This window comes from Lepidochelys kempii, chromosome 3 (assembly GCF_965140285.1).
Source record: "Lepidochelys kempii isolate rLepKem1 chromosome 3, rLepKem1.hap1, whole genome shotgun sequence".
NCBI classification, from domain to species: domain Eukaryota; kingdom Metazoa; phylum Chordata; order Testudines; family Cheloniidae; genus Lepidochelys; species Lepidochelys kempii.
In genome coordinates, this window is record NC_136382.1 from 159,965,698 (window position 1) to 159,992,182 (window position 26,485).

Sequence of the window (26,485 nt, forward strand, 5' to 3'; positions counted from 1 at the left end):
TAGTTGGAGGGGACCTCTCTGATTCCTTCTGATTCCAAATGGTTCTCAGCTTTCAGATCTTAGTTTTTCTGCTGCTTCCATCAGTATCCAGTGAAGGCACCAATGCATAAAAAAAATTTTGATGCTCTTTTTAGTTGGAGGGTCTAATTAATTTCATGGATTGCATTTTAGTATTTACCCTGTTAATTTTGGTATCCCTTCCAAGTGATTTCTCTTAATATTCCAAGAAGTTATATCCTAGTTAGATGCTTATACATTTCAACATTCCCTTTTCCTTCTTGTGTTATACCATTCCTGTCACTTCTCTGATGAAACTATCATTATCAGAGAAAGCACACAAAATCCCTTATAATTCCTCTAAATCTAGTGAACATAGTCCATACCTTCTTTGATAATATACAGAACTTTTCACTTCACATTTTTCAAGACCTTTCATGGGATATGAGACATTAAATTGGAGGAACAAGACCAATTATTCGCATAGAATGATATATCTCTGATTCACAATGCATACAAGTGTATGGTTTGGGGTGAAGTCTAAGTCATGCACATTTCTTGAGAACACTGGCAGTGTGCTCCATTTGACCTTCAGTTTTCTGGGTCTCAGGGCAAGTTATTTATAGCTAGTTAAAGTTTATATTTTCTACACTTATCTCTGCCTCTTAATTCCTTGTAGCCAGACAGTGGGATGGGAATTCTATCCACATGCAACTCATTAAAGCTTTCTAAGTGCTTAACTTAGTTTGAAAATTTTGTTATGCGCATTGGAGCTTTCGGTCATGACCGGAACTTGAGTAGTCATCCCTAGTGGTTGAAGCAGGAATCAGCGTCTAGCCAAAGATCAGAGTATTGAGCTGGGTCAGAGTGAGGAGTTGAGCCAAGGGTCAGAGTCAGACAGTCAACCCAAGGGATGGAGCTGGAGTCAGAAACAGGGGGCAGGGAATCAAGAACAAGGCAAGAACCAGGGACAAGTCAGGAAAGCAGGGCTAGAGAGTCAGGTGAGAACGCCGGGGCCAATGTAGCCACCAACCAGGAATTCACCCAGTTGCACAGACAACTTCCTGTACCTCCTTATGGCTTAACTACAGCAGCTGGACCAACTGATGGGGCTGGGCACTCCTCTAATCAGGACACCGTTGACAGTGCCTCTGGTGGTGCCAGGATTCCATTAGCCACTCATACCACTACTTACGAGCAAGCCACTGGATGGCGGCCATGATGAGAAGGCTGCCAACTCAAAAATAATGGGGGATTTCAATTATCCCCATATTGACTGGGTACATGTCACCTCAGGATGGGATGCAGAGATAAAATGTCTTGATACCATAAATGACTGTTTCTTGGAGCACCTAGTCCTGCAACCCAAAAGAGAGGCAATTCTTGATTTAGTGGAGCACAGGATCTGGTCCAAGAGGTGAATATAGAGGAACCACTTGGTAATAGTGACCATAATTAAATTTAACACCAAAGAAGCCCACCACAGCATCATTTAATTTTAGAAAGGGAAACTACACAAAAATGAGGAAGCTAGTTAAAAAGAAATTAAAAGGTACAGTCCCAAAAGTGAAATACCTGCAAGCTGCACAGAAGCTTTATACAGATACCATAATAGAGGCTCACTTTAAATGTATACCCCAAATTAAAAAACATAGTAAGACGACCAAAAAAGTGCCAATGTGGTTAAACAACAAAGCAAAAGAAGCAGTCAGAGGCAAAAAGGCATCATTTAAAAATTGGAAGTTAAATCCTAGTGAGGAAAATAGAAAGGAGCATAAACTCTGGTAAGTGAAGTGTGAAAGTATAATTAAGCAGGCCAAAAAGAATCTGAAGAGGAAAAAAAAAGAGCAAAGCTTCCCACACTTGAGCCATTCTTTTAAGGTGACAAATCTGAGAAACTGTCCCACACTGAGACGTCAGTGGAAGTAGTTTTGGAACAAATTGATAAATTAACAGTAGTAAGTCACCAGGACCAGGATGGTATTCATCCAAGACTTCTGAAGGACCTCAATAGGAAATTGCAGAAATACTAACTGTGGTCTGTAACCTATCATTTAAATCAGCTTCTCTATCAGATGACTGGAGGATAGCTAATGTGACACCAATTTTTCATAAAGGCTCCAGGGGCGATCCTGGCAATTACACAGCAGTAAGCCTAACTTCAGTACCAGGAAAATTGGTTGAAACTACAGAAAAGAACAGAATTATCAGACACATAGATGAACACAGGGAAGAGTCAACATGGTTTTTGTAAAGGAAAATCACACTTCACCAATCTATTAGAATTCTTTGAGAGGGACAACAAATACATGGACAAGGATGATCCAGTAGATTTAGTGTACTTAGACTTTCAGAAACACTTTGGCAAGGTCCCTCACCAAATGCTCTTAAGCAAAATATGTAGTCATGGGATAAGAGGGAAGGTCCTCTCATAGATCAGTAACTGGTTAAAAGATAGAAAACAAAAGGTAGGAATAAATGGCAAGTTTTCAGAATGGACAGACATAAATAGCGGTGTTCTCCAACTGTCCATACCGTGACCAGTACAGTTCAACAAGTTCAAAAATGATCTGGAAAAAGGAGTAAACAGTAAGCCGGCAAAATATGTAGATGATACAAAACTACTCAAGATACTTAAGTCCAAAGTAGACTGCAAAGACTTACAGAGGGATCTCTCAAAACTAGGTGAGTGGGCAATAAAATGGCAGATGAAATTCAATTTTGATAAATGCGAGGTAATGCACACTGGAAAACATAATCCCAACTATACATATAAAACGATAGGCTCTGAATTAGCTGTTACCACTCAAGAAAGAGATCTTGGAGTCACTGTGGACAGTTCTCTGAAAACATCTGCTCAATGTGCTGCAGTAGTCAAAGATAACAGGATGTTAGGAACCATTAGGAAAGGGATAGATAAGACAGAAAAATATCATAATGCCTCTATATAAACCCATGGTACGCCCACATCTTCAATACTGTGTGCAGATCTGGACACTCCATCTCAAAAAAGATATACTGGAATTGGAAATGATATAGAGAAGGGCAAGTACATTATTAGTGGTATAGAACAGCTTCCATACGAGGAGAGATTAAAAAGACAGACTTTTCATCTTGGAAAAGAGACGACTAAGGGGGGATATGATAGAGGTCTATAAAGGTCTTGACTGGTATGGAGAAAGTGAATAAGGGTAAGTTATTTACTCCTTCGCGTAACACAAGAACTAGGGGTCATTGGTCATTGTCAGAAGACAGGTTACTGGGCTATTTGGACCATTGGTCTGACCCATTGTGGCCATTCTTATGCCTGACACTCTATGGATCCGAGTTCAAAACCTGTCGATCCTCACACTCTCCTTTCCTAGGAATTGTATATTTTAACTTACACTTAGTTAATCCTCCCCAGAGAAGATGTCCGATCTGTTGTGATGGGCTTACTGACTCTCAGGCTATGTCTTCACTAGAAACACTGTAGCTGTGCTGCTGTAGCACTTCAGTGTGGACAATCATAGCAACAGGAGGGGTTCTCCCATTGCTGTTGTTAATCCACCTCCCCAAGAGGTAGCAGATAGAACAACAGAAGGATTCTCCCTGCAACCTAACATTGTCTACATTGGGCATTAGGTTGGCTTAACTACTTTCTACGGGGTAGTGGATTTTTCATATCCCTGAGCAATGTAGCTGGGTCAACCTAAACTTTTTAGCATAGACCTGGCCTCACTGTCTTTAGTTCTGAGAGGAAGCCAAAGGTTTGGAAGACAAAGATTGATGGCACTCTTAAGCCTGATCTACACCTAAAATTCACACCCCAGAGAGAGACAGTTAAGCCAGCCTAAGTGCTGATGTCGACATCACTAGGTTGACAGAAGAATTCTTAGTTACTGCCTCTTTGGGGTTGGGAGGGATTCAATATAGTGATGTGAAAAAACCCTCTACCACTGTGTAAGGATCTGGAGGACTAGAGGAGTGGGGTCCAGGTGAGCAATGCTTACATGCCGCAACTCTGTAGCCACGGCAGAGCCACAATACATGCTCTATAAACTCAGGGTGGGGCAGAACTAAATGCCATAGGATGTGCCACCCACTGAAGACCCAGTTAGAGCACACACATCCCCAGATTGGTCCAGGTGTACTATTTAAGCATGGAGGGAGTTCCAGGAAGCTGTCTGTGCAACCAAGCAGTACCTGGCCCATTGCTATCCTAATCTCATTCCCTGCTTTGGATTCCAGCTCTGATTCATGGCTTGACACTTTACTCTGCCTCTGATCCTTGGCTTGACTCTTGATTCCTGCCTACAGCTCTGATCCCTGACACCGACCCCTAGCTTGGCTCCCCGCTCCAACCACCAGGCTCTACTCCCGCTCTGACCACTAGGCACGATGCCTGGTCCTACCCACAAGACCAGAGCACTCATGTCCTGTTTGTGACAAACCATAGCACATGTCTACACTACAGTGTTACAGCTGCATAACTACAGTGCCACAGCTGCATAACTACAGTGCGCTGCAGCTCTTGTAATGTAAGCATACCCTCGGTTGCTTCAGGCACAATTAAGTGCACAGTGAGAATGATAACTGTTAACATATTTTCAATAAATATTTTCATGTCCTACACCTTACAGGCAGGAAAAAAAGACTGCACATAAGCCTCCAAAATAGTGCATGAGCAAGATGATACCACCATTCAGGTGCACAAGAACCATGATCTAAGTGAAAATCCTCCATTTGTACACATACATATCAGGCAAAGGTGCACAGGGCTGAAGAGACTCATTCAAACAGACCACACAATTTAAAGATCTATACATTTGAGTGGAAAGGTTTCTATGGCCCTAACAAAGAGCACAATCATGCAACCCTTACCCTCCTACATAGTCTTATTCAAATGAACAGGACTACTAATCTAAGCAAGGGCTGCAAGACCAGAACCATTAATAGGCAAGTTTATTTTGCCCCAGAGCAGAAGGTGCTTATGCAGTCTTCAGTAGGATTGTATACACAGGAGTTAAAACCTCTGTATGTAGTCTTAGAAAAATTGCATCACCCAGATGCCATTTTACAATATGTATACTGACACCTTCAATTAAAAAAAATCATACTTCTGTCTGAAAATTCTTAATGTGCTATTGTAACAAGTAACACCCAAGAGCATTATAACTGAAAGAAATTAGAAAAGAAAAACTCTCTCTTTTTTCAGTTTATTTAATCCATTTGACAGAACCTAGTGTACAATTATTTACCATGTACAGTCAGTTTCCACTTCTTGAAGTAGACTTCAAAGCATTGTATTATATTAAATAAATATTTGATTGAATTTCAAAATCATTAAACTGTAGACCTCACGGAAACTACATGGCTCTTAAAAGAAAATTATATACAATATAGTATTTCTATTAAGTAGAGTAAAGAACAAAAAGGAAAATCTTATTATATGGAAAACTAAAATACAATAAATGTTTTTGTAGTTTGCATGTACAGGTACCTTCTCTTCTCATACTGCAAACACCTAATAGTTTTTTAATAGAACCTGAAGAGGAACAAACATGCAGGATAAAACCATAAAAATAAAAATAGCAAAGAATCTTAAATAATTACCCTTAAAAAAGTACTTTGAATGGCTTGAATTACTTTCTCCCTGAAAGCCTGTAGTTGATGAAGTGCTTCTTTATTCTGTTGATATTGCTCCTCACAAAACTCATCCAAAGAATATGTGCGAGACCTGTCCACCTAAATGAATAAATGGAAAAAATACCACGAGTAGTGAAAGAAAACCTAGCATTTAGACATCAGCTCATGTGTCATCCCAACCCATCCTCCTGCACAGAAGCAGCATACAGACACTAGGCCCCAAAATGCAAAGTGAACACAAGAGGAAGGACAACTGTCAGAGTGTAGGCCCCCAAGTGGAAGAACAGTTTGAGATGACAGAAAAGTGCAATATAGGCAGGGGAGGAGCTACATAAAGCCTGGAAAGTGAGAACAATGAATTAAAATTCAGTGCAGGAAGATGAGGAAAAATGAGTTTAATATGAATGCAGGTCATGCAGAACCAGTGCAGTGCACTCCCTTAAGGAGTATGTGTGTGTGAGACAGAAACATATGGTGGTTAGAGCAGTGGAAGACAAAGAGAGAGGTTACTTACCTTATAGTAATTTGATGTTGTTCAAGATGTGCTGTCTATACATATTGCACTCATAGTATTGCATACCCTCTAGCGCCAGAGGTCAGAGTTTTTTTCTTGCTAGCAGTCTCCTGCACTCCACACATGCTCACAGAATGCACCCCTCCTGCCTCCACCTTTCCAGAGGGCATAAAGGGACAGAGCAGACCAACTTCCATTCAGATCCTTCACCAGCCAAAATCTTGTAAGGACTTTGAATTGTGGGGAAGGAGGGCAGGTCATGGATACATATAGAAAAACTCATCAGTTACTGTGAAGTGAGTAACCTCATTCATTTGTCTATATGTCTCCCACTGTGGAGACTGAAGAGCAGTTCACAAATGGAGGTGCATATCAAAGTTTTACATAAAGACAGATCTAAGCACTACTTTATCAAAGGCTGCATCTTCTCTAGTTGCCAGTTCAACTGCATGTTCACGAAAGTATGGACAGATACCCACGTGCCTTACAAATTTCTAAAACTGAAACAATATTAAAAAGCTACAGAAGTAGCTTGGACTCTTGTAAAATGTGCCCTAACTGTCAACGGGGCATCCCAACTTGCAAATTGATAGCACAATTTAATACATCTTGAAGTCCAATTTGAAAGTATCTGAGAAAAAACAAATCTTTAACTCTATTGATGCCACAAATAATTAAAGAAAGCCTAAAAGATTTAGTTCTGTTCAGATAAAAGGCTAAAGTTGGGACTCTAACTAAGGTCCTTTCTACTCTATTAGTGTGAGTTTTTGGACAAAATAGTGGTACATTAATTGACTGGTTAAACATGAAATTCATTCACAGTCTGAGGCAAGAAACTCGGATAAGTCCTTAATAAAACCTTATCCCTCTGAAAAATCATATGGGCAGGACCAGAACTCTACGTTTTCACCCACTGTTCATGCAGAAGTAATAGCTACTAAAAATACGGGTTTTATGGACAGAAGATTTAATGGACAAGTAGCTAACGGTTCAAACAGGGTTTTCATTAAACTAGACAACATAACGTTCAGAATTCATGGAGCATATGGATCCTTTATAGCTGGAAATACCTAAGAAATCTTTGAGAAGTAGGATAAGAAAATATATTAAAACCATCATTCTTAGGATGATGGGCACATACTGAGGCTAGGTGCACTTTAATGGAACTAATCAACAATGCAGAAGATTTTAAGGACAGAAGGTAATCTAAAATGGAAGGTATATTAAACTGAAAAGGTGAAATATTAAGACTCTGAGGCCAATCATCCAATCTTTTCCAAGTTGCTCAAGTGGAAAGCTTCTGCTATTTATTAAAATGTCCTGAACTGCTTGAGAAGAGAATTTTTAAGTCTCATTCAAGAAGCTAGCTTCCAGGCTGTCAGATGTAGGGATGACACTTTCAGGTAAAGAATTGTCCAATTGTTCTCAGATATCAAGTTGGGAACCAGAAGAGGGGCGATCTGTGATGGTATCAACCATCCAGAAGCCAGTATTGTCTGGGACATACTGGTGCGATGAGACTTATGGAAGCTGAGGCTTGCTTGAGCTTCACTAAAGTTCTTAGAATTAGTGAAATTGGAGGGTAAGCAACATCTCCAAAACTTTTTGGCCAGAATCAGATGAAAGATTATACAGACCAGATGAATTGTTCAAAGTTCTAACACCATATGTATGTAGAAGAGTCTCTTTCTGAGGCCACAATGCTCGAGTCTGATGATGTTTGGATGTAACCTCCAAACTGGTATCCATTATCATTGTTAGAGTTGGTTGAGGAAGCACAAACGGAAGGCCTCTGCAAGCTTGAGAAGGCTCTAACCATTAATGAAGGGACATCAGAACTCACTGGGGAACTGTAGAGACTGTACAGTGTCAAGGATTAGTGCTATGAGGAACGTTTTGGGATGACTGACCATTGACAAGAATTCACAAAGAGACTCTTTAACTGATGAACTCCACTTGAGTACCTGGGGTATTAACCTTTTGGGATCAAGACTAGAATGATTGATAAGAAGGGCTTTATGCTAGAAGATACTGGGAGAAGGTTGGGAGAAACTTGTGAAATCTCTACACGCCTTGCTTCAACTCCCAGTAGGAAGAAAATCAAGTAAATGAAGATGCAGTAAGGGATAATGGAACACCACAAGGTAAGAGTATGAAAAGGAAGGAGAAAAAAATGGAAACATTGATTGGAGTAGTATTCAGGCAGGTGTTACACTTAGTGAAAGGACTATATCCAATCCAGCTAGAAAACTGGGTGAAGTCCAAGGGAAACAACTGGAATGCTTCTACATGAACGCAAAGAGTCTGGGCAGTAAAATGGAGGAAATGGAACTATTTGTGCAGAAGGTCAAACCAGATATTCTAGGGATTACAGAAACATGATGGAATAGCGTTCATGACTGACATACAGGTTTTGAAAGAAATGTGTGTTTAGGAGAGAGAGGACTAAGGTGATGAAATAGCACTGTACATCAATGAAACGGTAACTGTAATGAAATATGAAGTGACATTATTAAAAAAATATCAATCTCTTTGGGTCAAAATCGCCTTGGGAAAGAATTGTAAAAGAAGATCTGTGGGAATAATATTAGGGGTCTGCTATAGACCTTCTGGGTCAATCTTGGATATGGATAATAATCTCTAATATTATTATAGGAAAATACTTTGGGATTTGTTTCATAACGGAAGCCTAACTTCCTGGATATAGATTGGAGAATAAATGCTATTAGTATTGATAGGGACAACTTATTCCTGGATATGATAGGTCTGCTTTCTTTATCCTATCATTACTGTAACAAGCTGGTTAAAGGAAATAACCTTGGATCAAGTGATCAAAAGCTGATTCAGTTTAAATTAAATGGAAAGATAATCAACACCAAGTCAGCAACTACGATTTTTTATTTCAAAAGGGCAGACTCTGAGAAATGAAGGGAGTTGGTCGAAGAGGTCAACTGGACCGAAGAGCTTAAAGGATTAAATACAGAGGCTTAGAAATTCTGCAAATCAACTATACAAAAAGCAATCTGAAATTTGCACCCCAAACTTAGGGGGAAAAAAACTTGTAGGGAAAGCCTCTGGATCCAGCTGGATCAACAACCATCTCAATCAACAACCATCTCAAAAATATTATTATGAGTAAGCAGAGAGCCAGAAGGAATGGAAAAAAGGGGCTGATGAACAAAGAAAACTACATCATGGAAGTTAGAAAAATGTAGAAATAAAGTGAGAATTGCTAAAAGTCAAGCTGAATTAGCTCTTACCAGGGAAATTATAATAAATACTAAAAGGATTTTTAGTTTACATAAATAAAATGAGAATAAGGAAGGATGAGGATGAACCGCTATGTAATGTAGAGGGGAAGATTAATGATAATGTAGGTATGGCCAAAAACTAAATGAATACTGTGCCTCAGTTTTCAATAAGGATGACAATAAGGAGCATATGCATGAAGGCAGTACTGCTGATGGAAATGAATGTCTAGAAAAGTACCACCTCTGAGGTGGAAGAAACATCTAAAGAGCTTAATGCACTCAAATCAAAGGGACCTAATAAATTACATCACAGAATACTGAAAGAAATGGCACACGTGATTGCTAGTCCAGTAGCAAGGAGTATTAATAAATCTATTTATGTGGGGGTAGTACCATATGACTGGAGAACAGCTAACATCATACTAATATTTAAGAAAGGGGGGAAAAGTGATCTGGGCAATTATAGTCCTTTTCATCTGACCTAGGTAGTATGCAAGGTTTTAGAATAAACTATGAAGGAAAGAATAATTAAATTCACAGAAGTTAATGGTAAAGGTGATGTAATGCAACAAGGGTTTACCAATGATAGATCATGCCAGACTAACCTGATTTCCTTCTTTGCTAAAATAACTGATTTTTTAGACAAGGGAACTGGACTTCAGTAAAGCATTTGACATGGTACCATATGGAAAATCATTAGTTAAATTAGGGAAGATGGGGATCAGTACAAGCATTGTAAGGTGGATGTGGAATCAGCTAACAGGAAGAAGATAACAAATTGTACTGAAAGGTAAATTACTGGACTAAAGGGACGCTACTAGTGGAGTTTCCCAAGATCAGTCTGGAGACCAATATCATTCAATATTTTTATTAATGACATTGCACAAAAAGTAGGAGTGTCCTAATGAAATATGCTGATGATACTAAGTTGGGAGTCATCATCAATTTAGGGGAGGATCAGAATATTATACATGAAGATCTGTACTAGCCTGGGGTGCTGGAGATGCTGGTTCAGTTCCCCACCTTGGATTGAGAAAAGAGATAAGTAACAGCTGCCTCTCCTCTTGACACGTCCCCTGTATTTTTGGGGGGGGCGGGGGGGGGAGGAATAGCTCAGTGGTTTGAGAATTGGCCTGCTAAACCCAGGGTTGTGAGCTTAATCCTTGAGGGGGCCATTTAGGGATCTGTGGCAAAAATAGGGGATTGGTCCTGCTTTGAGCAGGGGGTTGGACAAGATGATCTCCTGAGGTCCCTTCCAACCCTGATATTCTATGATTCTATCTGGATAGCCTAGAACAGTGGAGTGACAGAAATGGGATGAAATTCAACAGTACAAAGTGCAAGGTCACACACTTGCAGTCTAATAATCAGAATTTCTGTTACCAGCTTGAGGCTCATCAGTTGGAAACAACAAAGGAGGAAAGAAACCTGGTTGTGAGAGTCAATCACAGGATGACTATGAGCATCAATGTGTTGCAGCTCTGAAAAAGGCAAATGTGATCCTAGGATGTACTTGGCGAGGCATTTCCAGTAGAGACAAGAGAAGTATTAATCCCATTAACAAGCCACTGGTAAGACCTCATTTGAATACTCTGTTCAATTCTGGTCACCCATGTTCAAGAATGATTAATTTAAATTGGAAGAGGCACATACAAGCACTACTACGATGGTCAGGGGAATGGAAAGCTTATTTTATGGAGGAGAGCGACTAGAAGAGCTTATACCCCTCCGCCGAGCTCCATCCCTCCTGCACCTGGATCCCTGCTGAGCTCCACCCCCCTGCATCTGGACCCCTATGCTTGCACCCAGACCACTCCCTGCTAAGTTCCCCTGCATTTGAACCCCCACCCCGATGAGTCCCACCCCACCTCCCCACATCTGGACCACCCCACCCAGGCCCCTGCACTCAGACTCCCATCCCACTGAGCCCCAACAAGCTGCACGTGGACCTTGACCACACCGATCTTCACCCTCCCAACACCCAGACCACTCCTGCTGAGCCCCAACCACCTTCACCCCACCCCCTTCAGAGTCCCATTCCCTCTGCCCCTGGACTCTCCCGAGCTCCTATGCATTCAGACTTCCCCCTCCACCCCTGGACCCCCCACGGAGCCACCCACACCCAGACTGCCCCACACAGAACCCTCTAACCCTACAACTGGATCCCCCCCACACCAAGCCCTTCCACACTTGGATCCTGCCAGGCTGAGGATCTTAAACAATCCTAAATATTGTTTGCAAGCTGGATAGATGGAGATGTGAATATACCCATCCAACATATCCGGGGCTGTAAACCAATCCAGTCCATTCACTCACAAGAATATAACAGCAAGAGTCAGCATTTTGAACTTTTGTTTCCAGATAAAAGTGGGGTCCCACTGGGGAATGTTCTTGATCCAACTATATTTTATATTTTTATCAATGACCTGGAAAAAAATAAAACAATTACTGATAACATTAGCAGATTACATAAAAATTGCGGGAGTGGTAATGAAGACAGGTCACTGGTACAGAGCAATCTGATACGCTTGGTAAGCTGGGCACAAACAATGTGTTTTAATATTGCTAAATGTAAATGCATGTGTCTAGGAACACAGAATGTAGGCCATATGTACACAAGACAAAGACTATCCTCATAAGCAGTGACTCTGATAAACATTTAGGGCTCGTGGTGAATAATCAGCTGAACATAAACTCCCAATGCGATGCTGTGGTCAAGAGGGCTAATGCAGTCTTTGGATGCATAAAGAGGGGAATCTCCAGTAGGAGTAAATAGTTTATTTCGCCTTTCTATTTGACACTGATGTGACTGCTGCTGGAATACTGTATCCAGTTCTGGTTCCCACAATTCAAGAAAGATTTTGAAAAATTGGAGAGGGTTCAGAGAAGAGCCAAAAGAATGATTAAAGGATTAGAAAATATGCCTTACAGTGACAGATTCAAGAAGCTCATTCTATCTAGCTTAACAAACAGAAGGTTAAGGGGTGACTTGAGTATAGTCTATACGGGTATATAAATATTTGAAAATAGGTCTTTTCAATCTAGCAGAGAAAGGTATAACATGATCCAATGGCTAGAATTTGAAGCTAGACTATTTCATACTGGAAATAAGGCATACTTATCCTTGCTGTTAAAAATGTAACTCGCAATTTTAAAATCAGGATTGAGTATTTTTCTAAAAAATATGGCCTAGAAATTATTTTGGGGCAGTTCTATGTCCTGCGTTATACAGGAGGTCCCTTCTGGCCTTGGAATCTAATATATAATCCTTCCGGGAAGACTTCTGAAGTCTGATTTTAGGACAAATCTCAGGAACAATAGGCAGACGGGCAAGAAAGAGATCCCTCCAAACTTGCCTCAGAAGCCATTGAACATTCTCTCAAACAAAGATGACTAGCTCAAGAAGGAGTCTTCATTAAGTGAGTGTCAGATCCTGCAGGCAGATGTTCAATAGCCAGTACCAATGATTCACCCATATATGGTACCAATAACTGATTAAAAGCATGAGCCACTGGTGATTCTGAATGGTCACATACTACTAAATCTAATGGTACCACGAATGTGGGAGCTGAAGTAATCAGTACCAATGCTTGAGCTATTTAACCTATTGGTAAAGTTGTATACAATACCAACAAGAAAGTAGTCAGGGAAGCAGCACCCTTGACCTGAGATGGCATCTGTGCACCTGGTATTAAATCCTTGAGTACCAATGAAGTACATACAGTAGATGCTACTGTTACCTGCAGAGGTGGCACTGAAGCCACTCTTTTTAACAGTACCAATCTCTCAGAGGCATGCTTCAGGGCTTCAGAAAACACCTATCTATGCCTTCCAAAACAGCAGCTTGAATCTTGTCTTCTTTTTCTTCAAATGAGCTGGAGAAAGAACTGTGTCCCTTTTCAGCCAAAGATTTTTAACTGCCACAGAAACACTACTTGTAGAGGGGATACTGGAGACTGACTGATCTGACTCACCAGGATCTGAGTCCGGTCTTACATCTGTGCAGGAGATACATCCTCAGATTACAGAGTGGTAGCCGTGTTAGTCTGCATCAGCTAAAACAACAAGGAGTCCTTGTGGCACTTTGGAGACTAACAAATTTATTTGGGCATAAGCTTTCGTGGGCTAGAACCCACTTCATCAGATGCATGGAGTGGAGTGGAAGATACAGGAGCAGGTATAAATACATGAAAAGATGTGAATTGCCTTACCAAGTGTGAGGCTAGTCTAATGAGACAATTCAATTGACAGGAGGATACCAAGGGAGGAAAAATAACTTTTGAAGTGGTAATGAGAGTGGCCCATTTCAGACAGTTGACAAGAAGGTATGAGTAACAGTAGGGGGAAAATTAGTATAGGGGAAATTAAGTTTAGGTTTTGTAATGACCCAACCACTCCCAGCCTTTATTCTGGATTAATCTGATGGTGTCCAGTTTGCAAATTAATTCCAGTTCTGCAGTTTCACGTTGGAATCTGTTTTTGAAGGTTTTTTTGTTGAAGAATTGCCATTTTTAGGTCTGTTATTGAGTGACCAGAGAGATTGAAGTGTTCTCCTACTAGTTTTTGAATGTTATGATTCCTGATGTCAGATCTGTGTCCATTTATTCTTTTGCGCAGAGACTGTCCAGTTTGGCCACTGTACATGGCAGAGGGGCATTGCTGGCACATGATGGTATATATCACATTGGCAGATGCACAGGTGAATAAGCCCCTGATGGTGTGGCTGATGTGGTTGGATCCTATGATGGTGTTCCTCGAATAGACATGTGGACAGAGTTGACATCGGGCTTTGTTGCAGGGTTTCGTTCCTGGGTTAGTGTTTTTGTTGTATGGTGTGTAGTTGCTGGTGAGTATTTGCTTCAGGTTGGGGGGCTGTCTGTAAGCGAGAACTGGCCTGTTCCCCGAGGTCTGTGAGAGTGAGGGATCATCCTTCAGGACAGGTCAACTACAGCCCCCAACTAAAACCTCTCCAGCGCATTAAGGATCTACAACCTATCCTGAAGGACAATCCGTCACTCTCACATACTAAAACACTTATCAGTGTCTCTGACCAGGCAACATTACATGAGAGGCATGTTTTAAAACCAAGAGATTTAGGAGCCCTCATAGCTGCCTATCACCTAGTACCTAACTAAACGTTAAACCTATCTTAAAATACTAGCTAACACTAAAATACTAACAAAGAACTTATCTAAAGCTATCTGACTAAAACAAAAACTGTTTACAACACCTAACTGCCCAAGTTTAAAACAGAGATACGGGACTGCTAAAACGTTCTGCCTCTAGCCTAAGGCCATTGTTGAAAGAACTGAGTGGCAGTTGGTCAACCCTGTCTCTTTATGCCTTTGGAGGTGGAACAGGAGGGAGCATTCCAGGACCATCCACAGACCAACAGGGGGACTGCTAGCAAGAAAAATGTTCCAAACTCTGGTGATAAGGGATGTGCAATATTACGAACGGAAGACATCTAGAAAACCACTCAGTGAAGAACTATTAGTTTAACAGGGATATTTTGTATAGAATGTAGAGGTCCATGGCAAAAGGAAAAGTAAGCTAAGAAGATTCCAGTGAACAAATAAAATATCATTGTGAAAATTGTATTTACAATGTATAAAATGTAGCTGTTTACAAATGTCAAATATAGAAAAAACTGTCTAAAACAATACTAGTTTCCTATTGCAATGAAAAAGAATACTTAATTTTTTTTTCAGATCACTGTGTTTCTTTATGGCAGATTCCATCAGTATTCACACAGTTTATTTTCTATATTGTGGTAGATGGCACCTGGAGGCCCCAATCAGGGCCCCACAATACACATGTAATGAAATAATCAGAACAACAGTGATAAAACCTACCTCTTACTTTGTACTTTTCATCCATAAATCTCAAAGTGCTTTACAAAAAAGAGGTTAGTATCATTATCCCCATTTTACAGATGAGATAACTGAAGTACAGATAAGGGAAGTGACATACCCAACGTCACCAGTGAGATAAATTTTAAGCTTTTTGGGACTTAGTACAAATGACTTCATGTCACAATAACATACTGCATTGTATTGTTGATACACTGTACAATTCACACACTTTAAACGATGCACATCAATTCTTAAACGGATACTTCAAATCAGTCCCATTATCAGTTGGCAAGCTGACACCCAATTCCCCATTCACTTGTTTTGTTGGAAATTAAAACTCTATAACCAGTCATGTGCTCACATTCCCCATGCCTGAAACGCCTTTGTTGCCCTTTTTCAGAATTATGCAAGAATATCTTAACGTATCTTTTTAACTTCTTCACTAATATTTACTGAAGTGTGATATATGGAGCCATTAATTTTTTGTGTATTTACACTTTAAAATATTGTTGCTTTGCTCACCTTTATCAAATAAATTGCATTATCTTCTGATCGTTTGCGGCTATTAATGTTACATGCATCTTCACACAGTCCTTGGATATAAAGCAAGCAGCTTAGAAATAATTCATCAGCCAAAAAAAGCTGGCTGTACATCAGAGTTCTGGAAACAAGAAAAGCATCTCAGGGTATAAAATGTATGCAAGTGCTTCTCTTTTTGTAACATTACAAGTTAAGTAGACACTACAGAAATATATTGTAACTGGAACTCCATGCTGTTTTCCCCCTATTAATTCTTTAATATTCTCAACCTGGAGACATTAACTGCACTCAAAAATGTTGTAATTTCTCTTTATGATACATATAATTCTTTTCCTATTATTGATTAAACTAAACATTGTTATTTCTGAACATAATATCCTAACATGTTAAAGGCAGTTATCCTCATAAAAGACTGATGCAAAGCCCTTTAAAATTCAGTGGAAAGAATCCCATTGATTCCAAAGGGCTTTGGATCAGGCCCTAAAGTTGTAGGAAACAATTTTTATAATCAATAACGACTGGAACAATTTGAACTTCTACAATATCTTCCATATTACATGAGGATCTCAAACCCCACTATTCATCAGAGGCCAAGAGCCTGCAAATACTTATACCCAAGAGTAACCTGGATTTGTGCTGGAAATGGCCCAACCTGATGATCACTTTAGATAAGCTATTACCAGCAGGACAGTGGGGTGGGAGGAGGTATTGTTTCATATTCTCTGTGTGTATATAAAGTCTGCTGCAGTTTCCACGGTATGCATCCGATGAAGTGAGCTGTAGCTCACGAAAGCTCATGCTCAAATACATTGGTTAGTCTCTAAGGTGCCACAAGTACTCCTTTTCTTTTTATGCTGATGAATAATCAAAGCTCCTATCACAGTTGCAGACTTCCCCTCTACCCGGGGGGTGCGCAAATCCCCTCCGCCCCCCGCCCAGGCCCTGCCCCCTCTCCACCCTGAAGCCCCCGGCCCTTCCTGCCCCTGCTCCGCCTCACCTCTTTCTGCCCCCACCCCTGAGCCTGCCCCATCCCCACTCCTCCCCCTCCCTCCCGGAGCTGACCTGCCATGCGAAAAGATGGTTACTTACCTCTCGTAACTGTTCTTCGAGATGTGCTGTTCCCGTCCATTACAACTAAGTGTGCGTGCACCACGTGCACGAACGTTGGAAACTTTTTCCATTTGCAGCTTCCGTCGGGACGGCAGGGGTGTCCCCTAGCGTGGCATCCTTATGGCAGTGTATATAGTACCCTGCCAGCCCGACCCCCCTTCGGTTCCTTCTTGTCGTTGACTGAGACAGAGGGGAAGGGAGTGGTTATTGTAATGGTCATGAACACCACATCTCGAAGAACAGTTACAAGAGGTAAGTAACCATCTTTTCTTCTTCGAGTGGTTGATCACATCCATTCCAATTAGGTGACTTCCAAGCTTACCATTGGAGGAGGGTAGGAGTCATGGAACGATTGACTGAAGAACAGCTCTGCTGACCGCCGCATCATCTCTGACCTGTTGTTTAACAGCACAGGGGGCTGTAAACTTGTGCACTGAAGACCAGGTGGCCACTTTGCAGATCTCTTGGATGGGGACCTGAGCCAGAAAGGCAGTCGAACATGCCTGTGCTCTAGTTGAATGAGCCATAATCACTAGGGCTGGGACCTTGGCCAGCTCGTAGCACGTGCAAATGCAGTCTATGATCCAGGACGATATGTGATGCGCAGAGACAGGAAGGCCCGTCATTCTATCAGCTCTGGCGATGAACAATTGGTTTGATTTGTGGAAAGGTTTAGTGCGCTCTATGTAGAACGCCAAAGTTCTTTGGACATCCAGTGTGTGCAGGCTGCGGTGTCTCAGGCTTGTGTGGGGTTTTGGAAAGAACACCAGCAAGCAAATGTCTTGACCCATGTGGAATTGGGAGACCATCTTGGGGAGAAATGTGGGGTGTGGTCTAAGCTGTACCTTGTCATTATGAAACACCATGTAAGGAGGTTCGGAGGTCAGAGCTCTCAGCTTGGACACCCTCCTTGCAGATGTAACAGCCACCAGGAACGCTGCCTTCCAAGAAAGGTAGAGGAGGGAACAAGTGGCCAGAGGCTCAAATGGTGGGCTCATGAATTTGGAGAGGACCAAATTCAGGTTCCAGGTTGGGACTGGCGGGCGAGAGTACAGGAACACCCTCTCCAGCCCTTTGAGAAATTGCCCCCCGATGGAATTTGAAAACACCGAGCGCCCAGACTCCCCTGGATGGAAAGCTGAAATTGCCACCAGGTGCACTCTGACAGAGGAAAGGGACAGACCCTGTTGCTTAAGGTGTAGAAGGTAGTATAAAATAACCAGAATAGGAACCTGGAGCGGTTGAAGGAGCTTGGGTTCACACCAGCAGGAAAACCTTTTCCACTTCGCCAGGTAGGTAGCCCGAGTGTAACGTTTCCTACTACTGAGGAGAATCTGTCTCACTGAGTGAGAGCGCTGGCTCTCCATGGGATTTAACCATGGAGTTTCCAAGCCATGAGACGTAGAGACTGCAGGTTCGGGTGGAGGAGGCACCCATGGTCCTGCAGGATCAGATCCAGGTAGAGGGACAGGGCTATCGGGGCGCCTACAGACAGCTCTAGGAGGGTCGTGTACCAATGCTGCCTCGGCCAAGACGGGGCAATCATTATTACCATCGCCCTGTCCCTGAGAATTTTGAGGAGGACCCGGTGGATGAACGGGATAGGAGGGAAGGCATACTTTAGCCCCTTGCCCCATGGTATTAGGAACATGTCAGCAATCGAGCCTGGACTGTGGTTTTGGAATGATCAGAACTGAGGGCACTGCCTGTTGCTCTTGTCAGCGAAGAGGTCTACTTGAGTATAACCCCACTTTTGGAAGACTGATTGTAAGATGTCCGATCTAATTGACCACTTATGCTTGTGGTATGACCAGCTGAGGTGATCTGCCAGCTCGTTCCATACCCCTGCAAGGTAGGATGCTTCCAGCTGAATGGATCAAGCCATACAGAAGTCCCAGAAAAGAAGAGACTCACGGCAGAAACGTAAGGAGAGGGCTCCACCTTGTTTGTTTATGTAGAACATGGCGGTGGTGTTGTCTGTCAAGACTGTCACGCTGTAACCTTGCAAACTGGCATGAAAAGTCTGGCAGGCCAGACAAACTGCCTTGAGCTCCTTCAGGTTGATCTGGAGAGGTATCTCGTCCCTCAACCACAAACCTTGTGTCCTCAGATCCCCTACATGTGCACCCCAGCCCAGATCTGATGCGTCTGTTACTAACATCAGAGAAGGTTGGGGCTTGGCGGAGGGAACCCCTGCACAGACCACTGGTCGGTCCAGCCACCAATGCAGGGATTCTAGTACCTGTCCCGGGATCATCACCACAAGGTCCAAGGGGTCTCGGTACGGACGGTAAGCCAGTGCGAGTCATGCTCCTATGGGCCTGAGTCTCAGTCGGGCATGCCTGACCACATACGTGCATGCTGCCATATGCCCTATTAGCTACAGGCAACACCTGACTGTTGTGATGGGATACTGAAGCATTGTTTTGACCATCTGCTCTATGGCTTGGAACCTGAGCTCTGGAAGGCTCACTTTTGCCTGTACCTAGTCTCAGACTGCCCCTATAAACTCTATTCTTTGGGTAGGTATGAGTGACGATTTGGGTACACAGTCTGTGAAACGTGTCCATGACCATTGTCACGTGGGACTGGACTTCATCCTTGGAACGACCTGTCAGTAGCCAGTCGTCGAGGTATGGGTACACTCGAACTTGCCTTTTCCGGAGGAAGGCCACCACCACCGCCATGCATTTCATGAACACTCAGGGGGCTGTGGACAGGCCGAACAGGAGAACCATGAACTGGTAGTGATGTTGGTTTATGACAAACAGGAGGTAGCGATGGTGCACTAGATGTATGGCAATATGGAAGTAGGCGTCTTATGTTCCAATCTCCTGGATCTAGCTATAGAATGATAGAGCTTAGGGAGACCACATGGAACTGGAGTTTGACCATAAATTTGTTGAGTCCGCGAAGGTACAAAATGGGTCGAAGACCCCCCTTTGCCTCGGGGATTAGGAAATAACAGGAGTAAAACTCCTTTCCCCTTAGTTCTTGTGGAACCTCCTCCACCGCCCCTTTCTCGAGGAGCGAACGAACCTCCTGCATAAGGAGTTGCTTGTGAGAGGGGTCCCTAAAGAGGGATGGGGAAGGTGCGTGGGAGGGAGGGAAGGAGGAGAACTGAAGGGAGTATCCCACTTGTACCGTGAGTAGGACCCAGTGGTCCAATGTTGTATGGGATCACGCACGGTAGAAGTGGGATAGCTGGTTTAAAAACCAAGGGGATGGATCCGGGTACTGGGTTGGTACACTGTCCTCGAGCGCACCTTCAAAACCCTTGCTTGTTTCTGGGCTCGGGTATATTCTGGCCTTAGTTAGGCATGTTATTCTGCTGTCTCTGCCTGTTATTTCTGCTCCGCCTGCGATATGGCTCCTGTCTGGGGTGCAGTTGATACTGCCTCTGCTGTGGAGGCTAAGGCCTGAAGGGCTTTCTCTGGGTTGCTGGCGTATGCATCCCTCGCGACTTCAGGGTGGCCCTAGAATCCTTAAGGCCGTGCAGCTCAAGAAAAGGCCCGAGCCCTCGAAGGGGAGGTCTTGGAGGGTGTTCTGGACCTCTGGAGGGAGGCCCGATGCCTGGAGCCACGCTGAGCATCACATGACTACTCCCAAGGCAATGGTTCTGGCCACAGAGTCAACTGGATCGAGGAAGGCTTGTAGCAAAGTCTTAGCCACTGCCTTTCCTTCCTCGATTAACGCAGCAAACTCAGAGTGAGAGTCCTGGGACAGGCGACCCTTAAACTTGGACATGGCTGTCCAAGAGTTGAAGTTTTGTCTATTAAGGATCGCCTGCTGGTTGGCTATGCATAGCTGGAGGCCCCCGGCGAAGGAGACCTTCCTACCAAAAGGTCCAAACGTTTGACCTCCTTGGCTTTTGGGGCTGAGGCTTGTTGGCCCTGTCGTTCCTTCTCATTGACTGCTGAAACAACTAGGGAACAGGGAGTTGGATGGCAGAACAGGAACTTGTAGCCCTTTGAAGGGATGAAGTGTTTCCTTTCTACCCCCCTGGCTGTCGGTGTGATGTAGGCCGGTGTTTGCCATATAGTATTGTAATTTGTCTGTATAGTCTTTATGAGACGGAACGCAACCCTAGAGGGACACTCAGGAGCCAAGATGTCCACCATCGGATCCTCCTGCTCGACCGTTTCTTCCGCCTGGAGGCCCATATTGAGGGTGATCCTGTGGAGCAGCTCCTGGCGAGCTCTGTGGTCGATTGGTGGCGGTCCTGAGACTGATGTTCCCACCACAACCTTGTCTGGGGAAGAGGAGGAAGTGACTTGCTGCTGGTTTCCCTCATCTAGACCCTTCTGTGTGTCTCCATAGGCTTGGGACACTTCAGGGCCAGACTGGGCTGACACCTCTCAAGGTGTCACAGTGGTTGGCACCACCTCGGGCATTGGGCCTGGCATCACTGGTTGCTCTTCGGGGTCCGGGGATGGCCTGGAGAGAGCGGCCTCCCTTGTCATTGATGCATGTCTGTGTGGCGACCTGGAATGGCATCACATGGAGTGCCCAGACCTGGAGGCTCTGGAGATGGTGCCCTGCTGTTGATGGTAGGCCCATGGGGTCCAGAAGGGCCACTGACCCGGAGGAGGCCACTGTGGCTGCCATGCTGAGTGAGATTCTCTGCCGGCCACGGTCCAATGTCTGCTACAGCTGGAGCGACTGGAGTCAGCCTTGGAGCTGGAGGATGCCAACAGAGAAGACCAGGGCAGTGCTGAACAATGAGCGGCCGTAGGGTGCTGTGAGGTGCGGGCCAGGGAGCAGTGCCTGGCTGACCGGGACATCGAACATTACCAGGATTCTTGGGACCAGGACCAGTGCCTCTCACTCAGTGCCGATGAGGTTGTTGGTGATGAGCTCCAGTGATGGGAGACCGACGGCGTCGTGGACCAGCATGTTGTTGCCGTGGGTACTGCTGGTAGTTTCACCTCTGGTGCCGTAACCTTGCGCTAGGTCACGAGTGCCGGGGAGTAGCGGGACGCCAAGCTCGAACTGGAACAGTGCTGTGAGCAGTGCCGATACGGTCACCTTGAGAGGCGCACCACTGCTGGCTTCCCTCTAGACGGCACCTTCTTGGGTGGTGCCGGAGGCTTCTCCCTGTATGGGATGGGATCTGGCGCTGACAGCTCAATGAGGTCTTTTGCTGCCTCGAAAGTGTCAAGCATAGAGAGGTGTTCCAGGACCTCCTCCAGACATTCTTCGGCACTAAAAACTGTGGGTACCAGTTCTTGGCTCGGGCCCACAATCTGTCTTTGCGGGCTGGAAGCTTCTTTAGGTAGCTTAGCGGCTCTTTGGGGAGAGTGCCCTCTTTCCCCTTTCTTGTGACGCTTATTCAGTGCCGGAGAGGTTGACCAGTGCCAAGGTTGGTTGTCCCATCTCGGTGCCGGCAATTTACAGTGCCTGGGCAGTGCCGGATCGCACACGGATGCCGGGGCAGTGCCGGATCGCACACGGATGCCGGGGCACTTCACACTGAGGAAGCCGGTGCCGGTGGGTCTGGGGCTGGTGGTTGTAAGGCAGCCTTCATGAGCAACTGCTTAAGGCGAAAGTCTCTTTCTTTCTTAGTGCACAGCTTGAAGGCCTTGCAGATTTTGCAGCGCTCTGCCTGATGAGCCTCTCCTGGACACTGGAGATAGGTGTCGAGGGGGTTGCTGTGAGGCATAGACTTACGGCACGTAACACAAGTTTTGAAACCCTGGGCTTTCAGCATGCCCCAAAGCTGGTGCCGGAACTAGCTTCCAGAAACCTGAATACAATGGTATTTAACTAACTGATAACTATCTAACAACTCCTCTAACTAGAAGACTGAAAGCTAAGGGATCACTCGTAAGCGAGAGAGAGAGAGAACATTCCAACGCCGCCACGGATGGTAAGAAGGAACTGAACGGGGGTTGGGCCAGCAGAGTTCTATATACACCGCCATAAGAGCGCCACTCTAGGGGGCTCCCCTGCCGTCCCAACGGGACCTGCTAAGGGAAAAAGTTTCCGATGTTCATGCACGCACCACGCGCGCACCTAATTGGAATGGATGTGATCACCTGAAGAAACATCTGTTTGTGGCAGGCAAGAGACACTGGGATGGAGGGGGAGGAGTGATCAGCAGGGCTGCCAGCGGGGGAGAGGCGCTGGGGGGCGGGCAGGAGAGGTGGGAGCTTGGCTGGCAGCGGGTGCTAAGCACCAGCTAATTCTTCCTTCATGGAGTCAGTGCCGATGTGGCCTTCAATGAGGCCTCCACTTCCTTCATCTGTTGAGTTTAGTGGAACTAATCACCAAAAAAAAGTTACTCAGATGCCTAAGTGTGTTGAGGAATAGGGGTTAGCTTGTGGGATGCGAGGTGATTGCAGTACTAAATGTCATGGTAATACAAATAATAAGTACAAGGTACTATGGTTGCAGGATACATTTTGAAAATACTTCATTTTTCAGTTATTCAAGAGTAAATTTGATTTTTTTAAAATAAAGATACAATTTTCCTATAGTTGGATAGTCTGACAGTGCCCCAAGATAATTATGACAAACTTTCCACACACAAAAGAAAACTGCATTTGGGCAAACTGCTGACAGTAAAATAGAAAATCACAACTGGTAAAATTTTCAGCTAGCTATTAGCATTGGAAAAGAGGGCCTTATAATGACAGTGCCTTCTTCACAGTATCTAATTAGCATAATTACTGTAAAAATGTTACCGCTATCTCTCTTTTACAGAAGTTAACAGATTATAAATGACACCATTATGTTCTCACTTCCATAATCAATCAGCAAAATTTTGGAATTCTTATTCAGTTTTTAATCATGCATAACTCCTATTTACATAAATGAAAATGCCTGAATTTAAATACAGATTAAAAATTGAGTAATGACTTCCCAATGCCTTTCCCATTTAAGTATCTGAAAATAAGGTAAAGACAGACTATGTTAACTATGGTTAGATTGTGCTTAGTCACACATGAATGTGCAAAGGAAGGGACAGAGTACATGTAGCCTTCTCCCACTTCCACCCTGACACACAAATAGGTGGCAAAGAGAGGGCTCTCCCTCGCCAAACTACTGAGCAGGAATCCAACTGCTGAATCCCCAGGTGTTTTAAGCCTCCAGAGTCTGAACAGAGCCCACGCACTGTCCCTATCTTCAGTCCGGGGCCGGTTTGTTTACCTATGGCGTCTGAATGTTCGGCCGATCGCGGCTCCCACTGGCGGCAGTTCGCTGCTTCAGGCCAATGGGAGCTGCGCGAAGCGGCACAGGCCGAAGGACATATTGGCCACCGGTGGGAGCCGTGATCAGTCGAACCTGCAGATGCAGCAGGTAAACAAACCTGCCCGGCCCGGCAGGGGCTTTCCCTGCACAAACAGCGGAACGAGTTTGGGAACCACTGCTCTAAGCACATGCTCATGGTGCAGAGCTCTGACCATATGACCTACTGCCTAGCCTCTGGAACCAGTGCTGACTCCTCAGACTACCCCATTAGCTTAAACATACCTTTGACACTGCACTCCATATTCTTTGCAGTGATATTATGATATGATCATTTTAATGAGACTGAGAGGGGACATAACAGTTTTCAAGTACATAAAAGGTTGTTACAAGGAGGAGGGAGAAAAATTGTTCTTCTTAACCTCTGAGAATAGGACAAGAAGCAATGGACTTAAAATGCAGCAAGGGCGGTTTAGGTTGGACATTAGGAAAAAATTCCTAATTGTCAGAGTGATTAAGCACTGGAATAAATTGCCTAGGGAGGTTGTGGAATCTCCATCATTGGAGATTTTTAAGAGCAGGTTAGACAAACAACTGTCAGGAATGGTCTAGATAATACTTAGTCCTGCCATGAGTGCAGGGAACTAGACTAGATGTCCTCCTGAGGTCCTTTCAGTCCTATGATTCTGTGAGTCCTGACCCCTCGGGCACTTCTCTAGCTCTAGTTTACATAGTGAAGCATGGAGCCATAGAGAGGCAGTGTGATTTAGCTGTTAGAACATGGGACTATGTGTGAGGAGGCCTGAATTCTGTTCCCCCTTCTGCCACTGATTCAGATCATATGACAACTTACTTGCTCTTGGTTATCTTAGCTCTTCGAACATTGATTTTCCAGGTGGAAAAATATGTCTTCATTCTAGAAACAAACAAATGGTAAATTCCTTACCTAATAATTTCCTTACTGATAGCAGCATCTCCCACAATTATGATATGTGTAGGGTATCCCCCTCCTGTGTGCAGTTTCTGGAAGCAGTTCAAAGCTGTAGCACAGCCTGGGATAGTCAGGCCCCTAATCTCTGGCCTGCTGCCAGATGATTAATTCAAAAACTGTTTAAAAACTTGTAGAATATGGTTAGTAAACACCAGCTAATAAACTATGTACAGTAGGCTGTGGCCTTCAAACATGAATATTGAAATTAAATTCAGTCCCTTGGCTAGGATGCCAACCAGGGAGGGTAAAAATTGTGGGAGAATGCTGCTAGCAGAAAAGAAATTATTAGGTAAGAAATTTACCATTCTTGATCTCAGCATTTCCCACAATTCTGATATATATGGGAAGTAGCAAGCAGTGAACCAAAGTAGGGAGGGATAAAAAACAACACAGAACAGAATGAGTTAGGAAGTTCCCCCTTTCCAACTTACTCACTCAAAATAGTAATGCTATTATTAGACTCACACCTGCACAACCGTCCTGCCAAAGCCTCTGCAGGGGACAGAAAGTTGATTTTAGTATTCTAATAAAGGTGTTAATATAGGACCATGTTGCTGCCCTGCAGACCTCTGCAGTGGAAACACAAGCTCTTTCCACCCACAAAGTCGCCATAGGTCCTTTAGACTAGAGCATGCCTGGATGACGTCTGGAAAAAAAGAGTACCTGTTGCCTTACATACCTGAACGATGCATAGCTTGATCCACCTAGCTAGCAAAAGTTTGGATACTTGGCACTTCATGTGAAATACAAATAAGAAGCCCAATCTTCTTGTTGATGCAGTAGGCTTGATATAGCTCGTTAGTGCTCCAACACCCAAAGTGTGCTAACAGCTTTTCTATTGGGTGCTGTGGCTTTGGACAGAATGAAAGGATGACAATCTTCTGTGAAACATGGAAAGATGAATTCACCTTAGGCAAGAGTGATTCTGGGATTCTTCACACCAATCTGTCATCATGATACACACTGGGGGTCCTGCACAGATAAAGCTTTCAGTTCAAAAACTCATCTAGCAGACATGATGGCGACCAGAAAACAGGTTATAATGAATAGGTAAAATGGAGATATTGTAACAGTGGCTTAAAAAGATGTGTGATTGGTATCTCCCAACTGGGAAAAAATGGTCTAACTGCAGTTCTAGCCAATCTGACTACTCTGAGAAATATGAATACCTAAGGGGTCTCGGTCAAGGAACCAAGCAATCCTGCAAATAGAATATTATTTATAGCGGATATCTGGCAGACTATGGACCTATGGTGAAATTTCTGGTTTATTCTTTCCTAAAGAAAGTCAATGATGTAATATGTAGAACGTTTACTTTAGATGTGGACATGTGGAAAGATGCTTGTCTGGCAAGGAAAGAGAACAGCCAGGTAAAATGCTGAGCCAGCAATCTGATCATGTAAACAAC

The 26,485-nt window shown here is 43.8% G+C and overlaps 1 protein-coding gene across 1 annotated transcript in view; it reads right to left on the reverse strand.

Annotated features, from left to right (window-relative positions):
- Nucleotides 1-26,485, reverse strand: part of DNAH14 (dynein axonemal heavy chain 14) — a 454,606-nt gene that overhangs the window by 387,686 nt on the left and 40,435 nt on the right. The window contains 3 exon segments of the mRNA XM_078851974.1: nucleotides 5,593-5,724; nucleotides 15,768-15,906; nucleotides 24,940-25,002. Of these exon segments, the coding sequence (XP_078708100.1) occupies nucleotides 5,593-5,724; nucleotides 15,768-15,906; nucleotides 24,940-25,002 (334 nt within the window).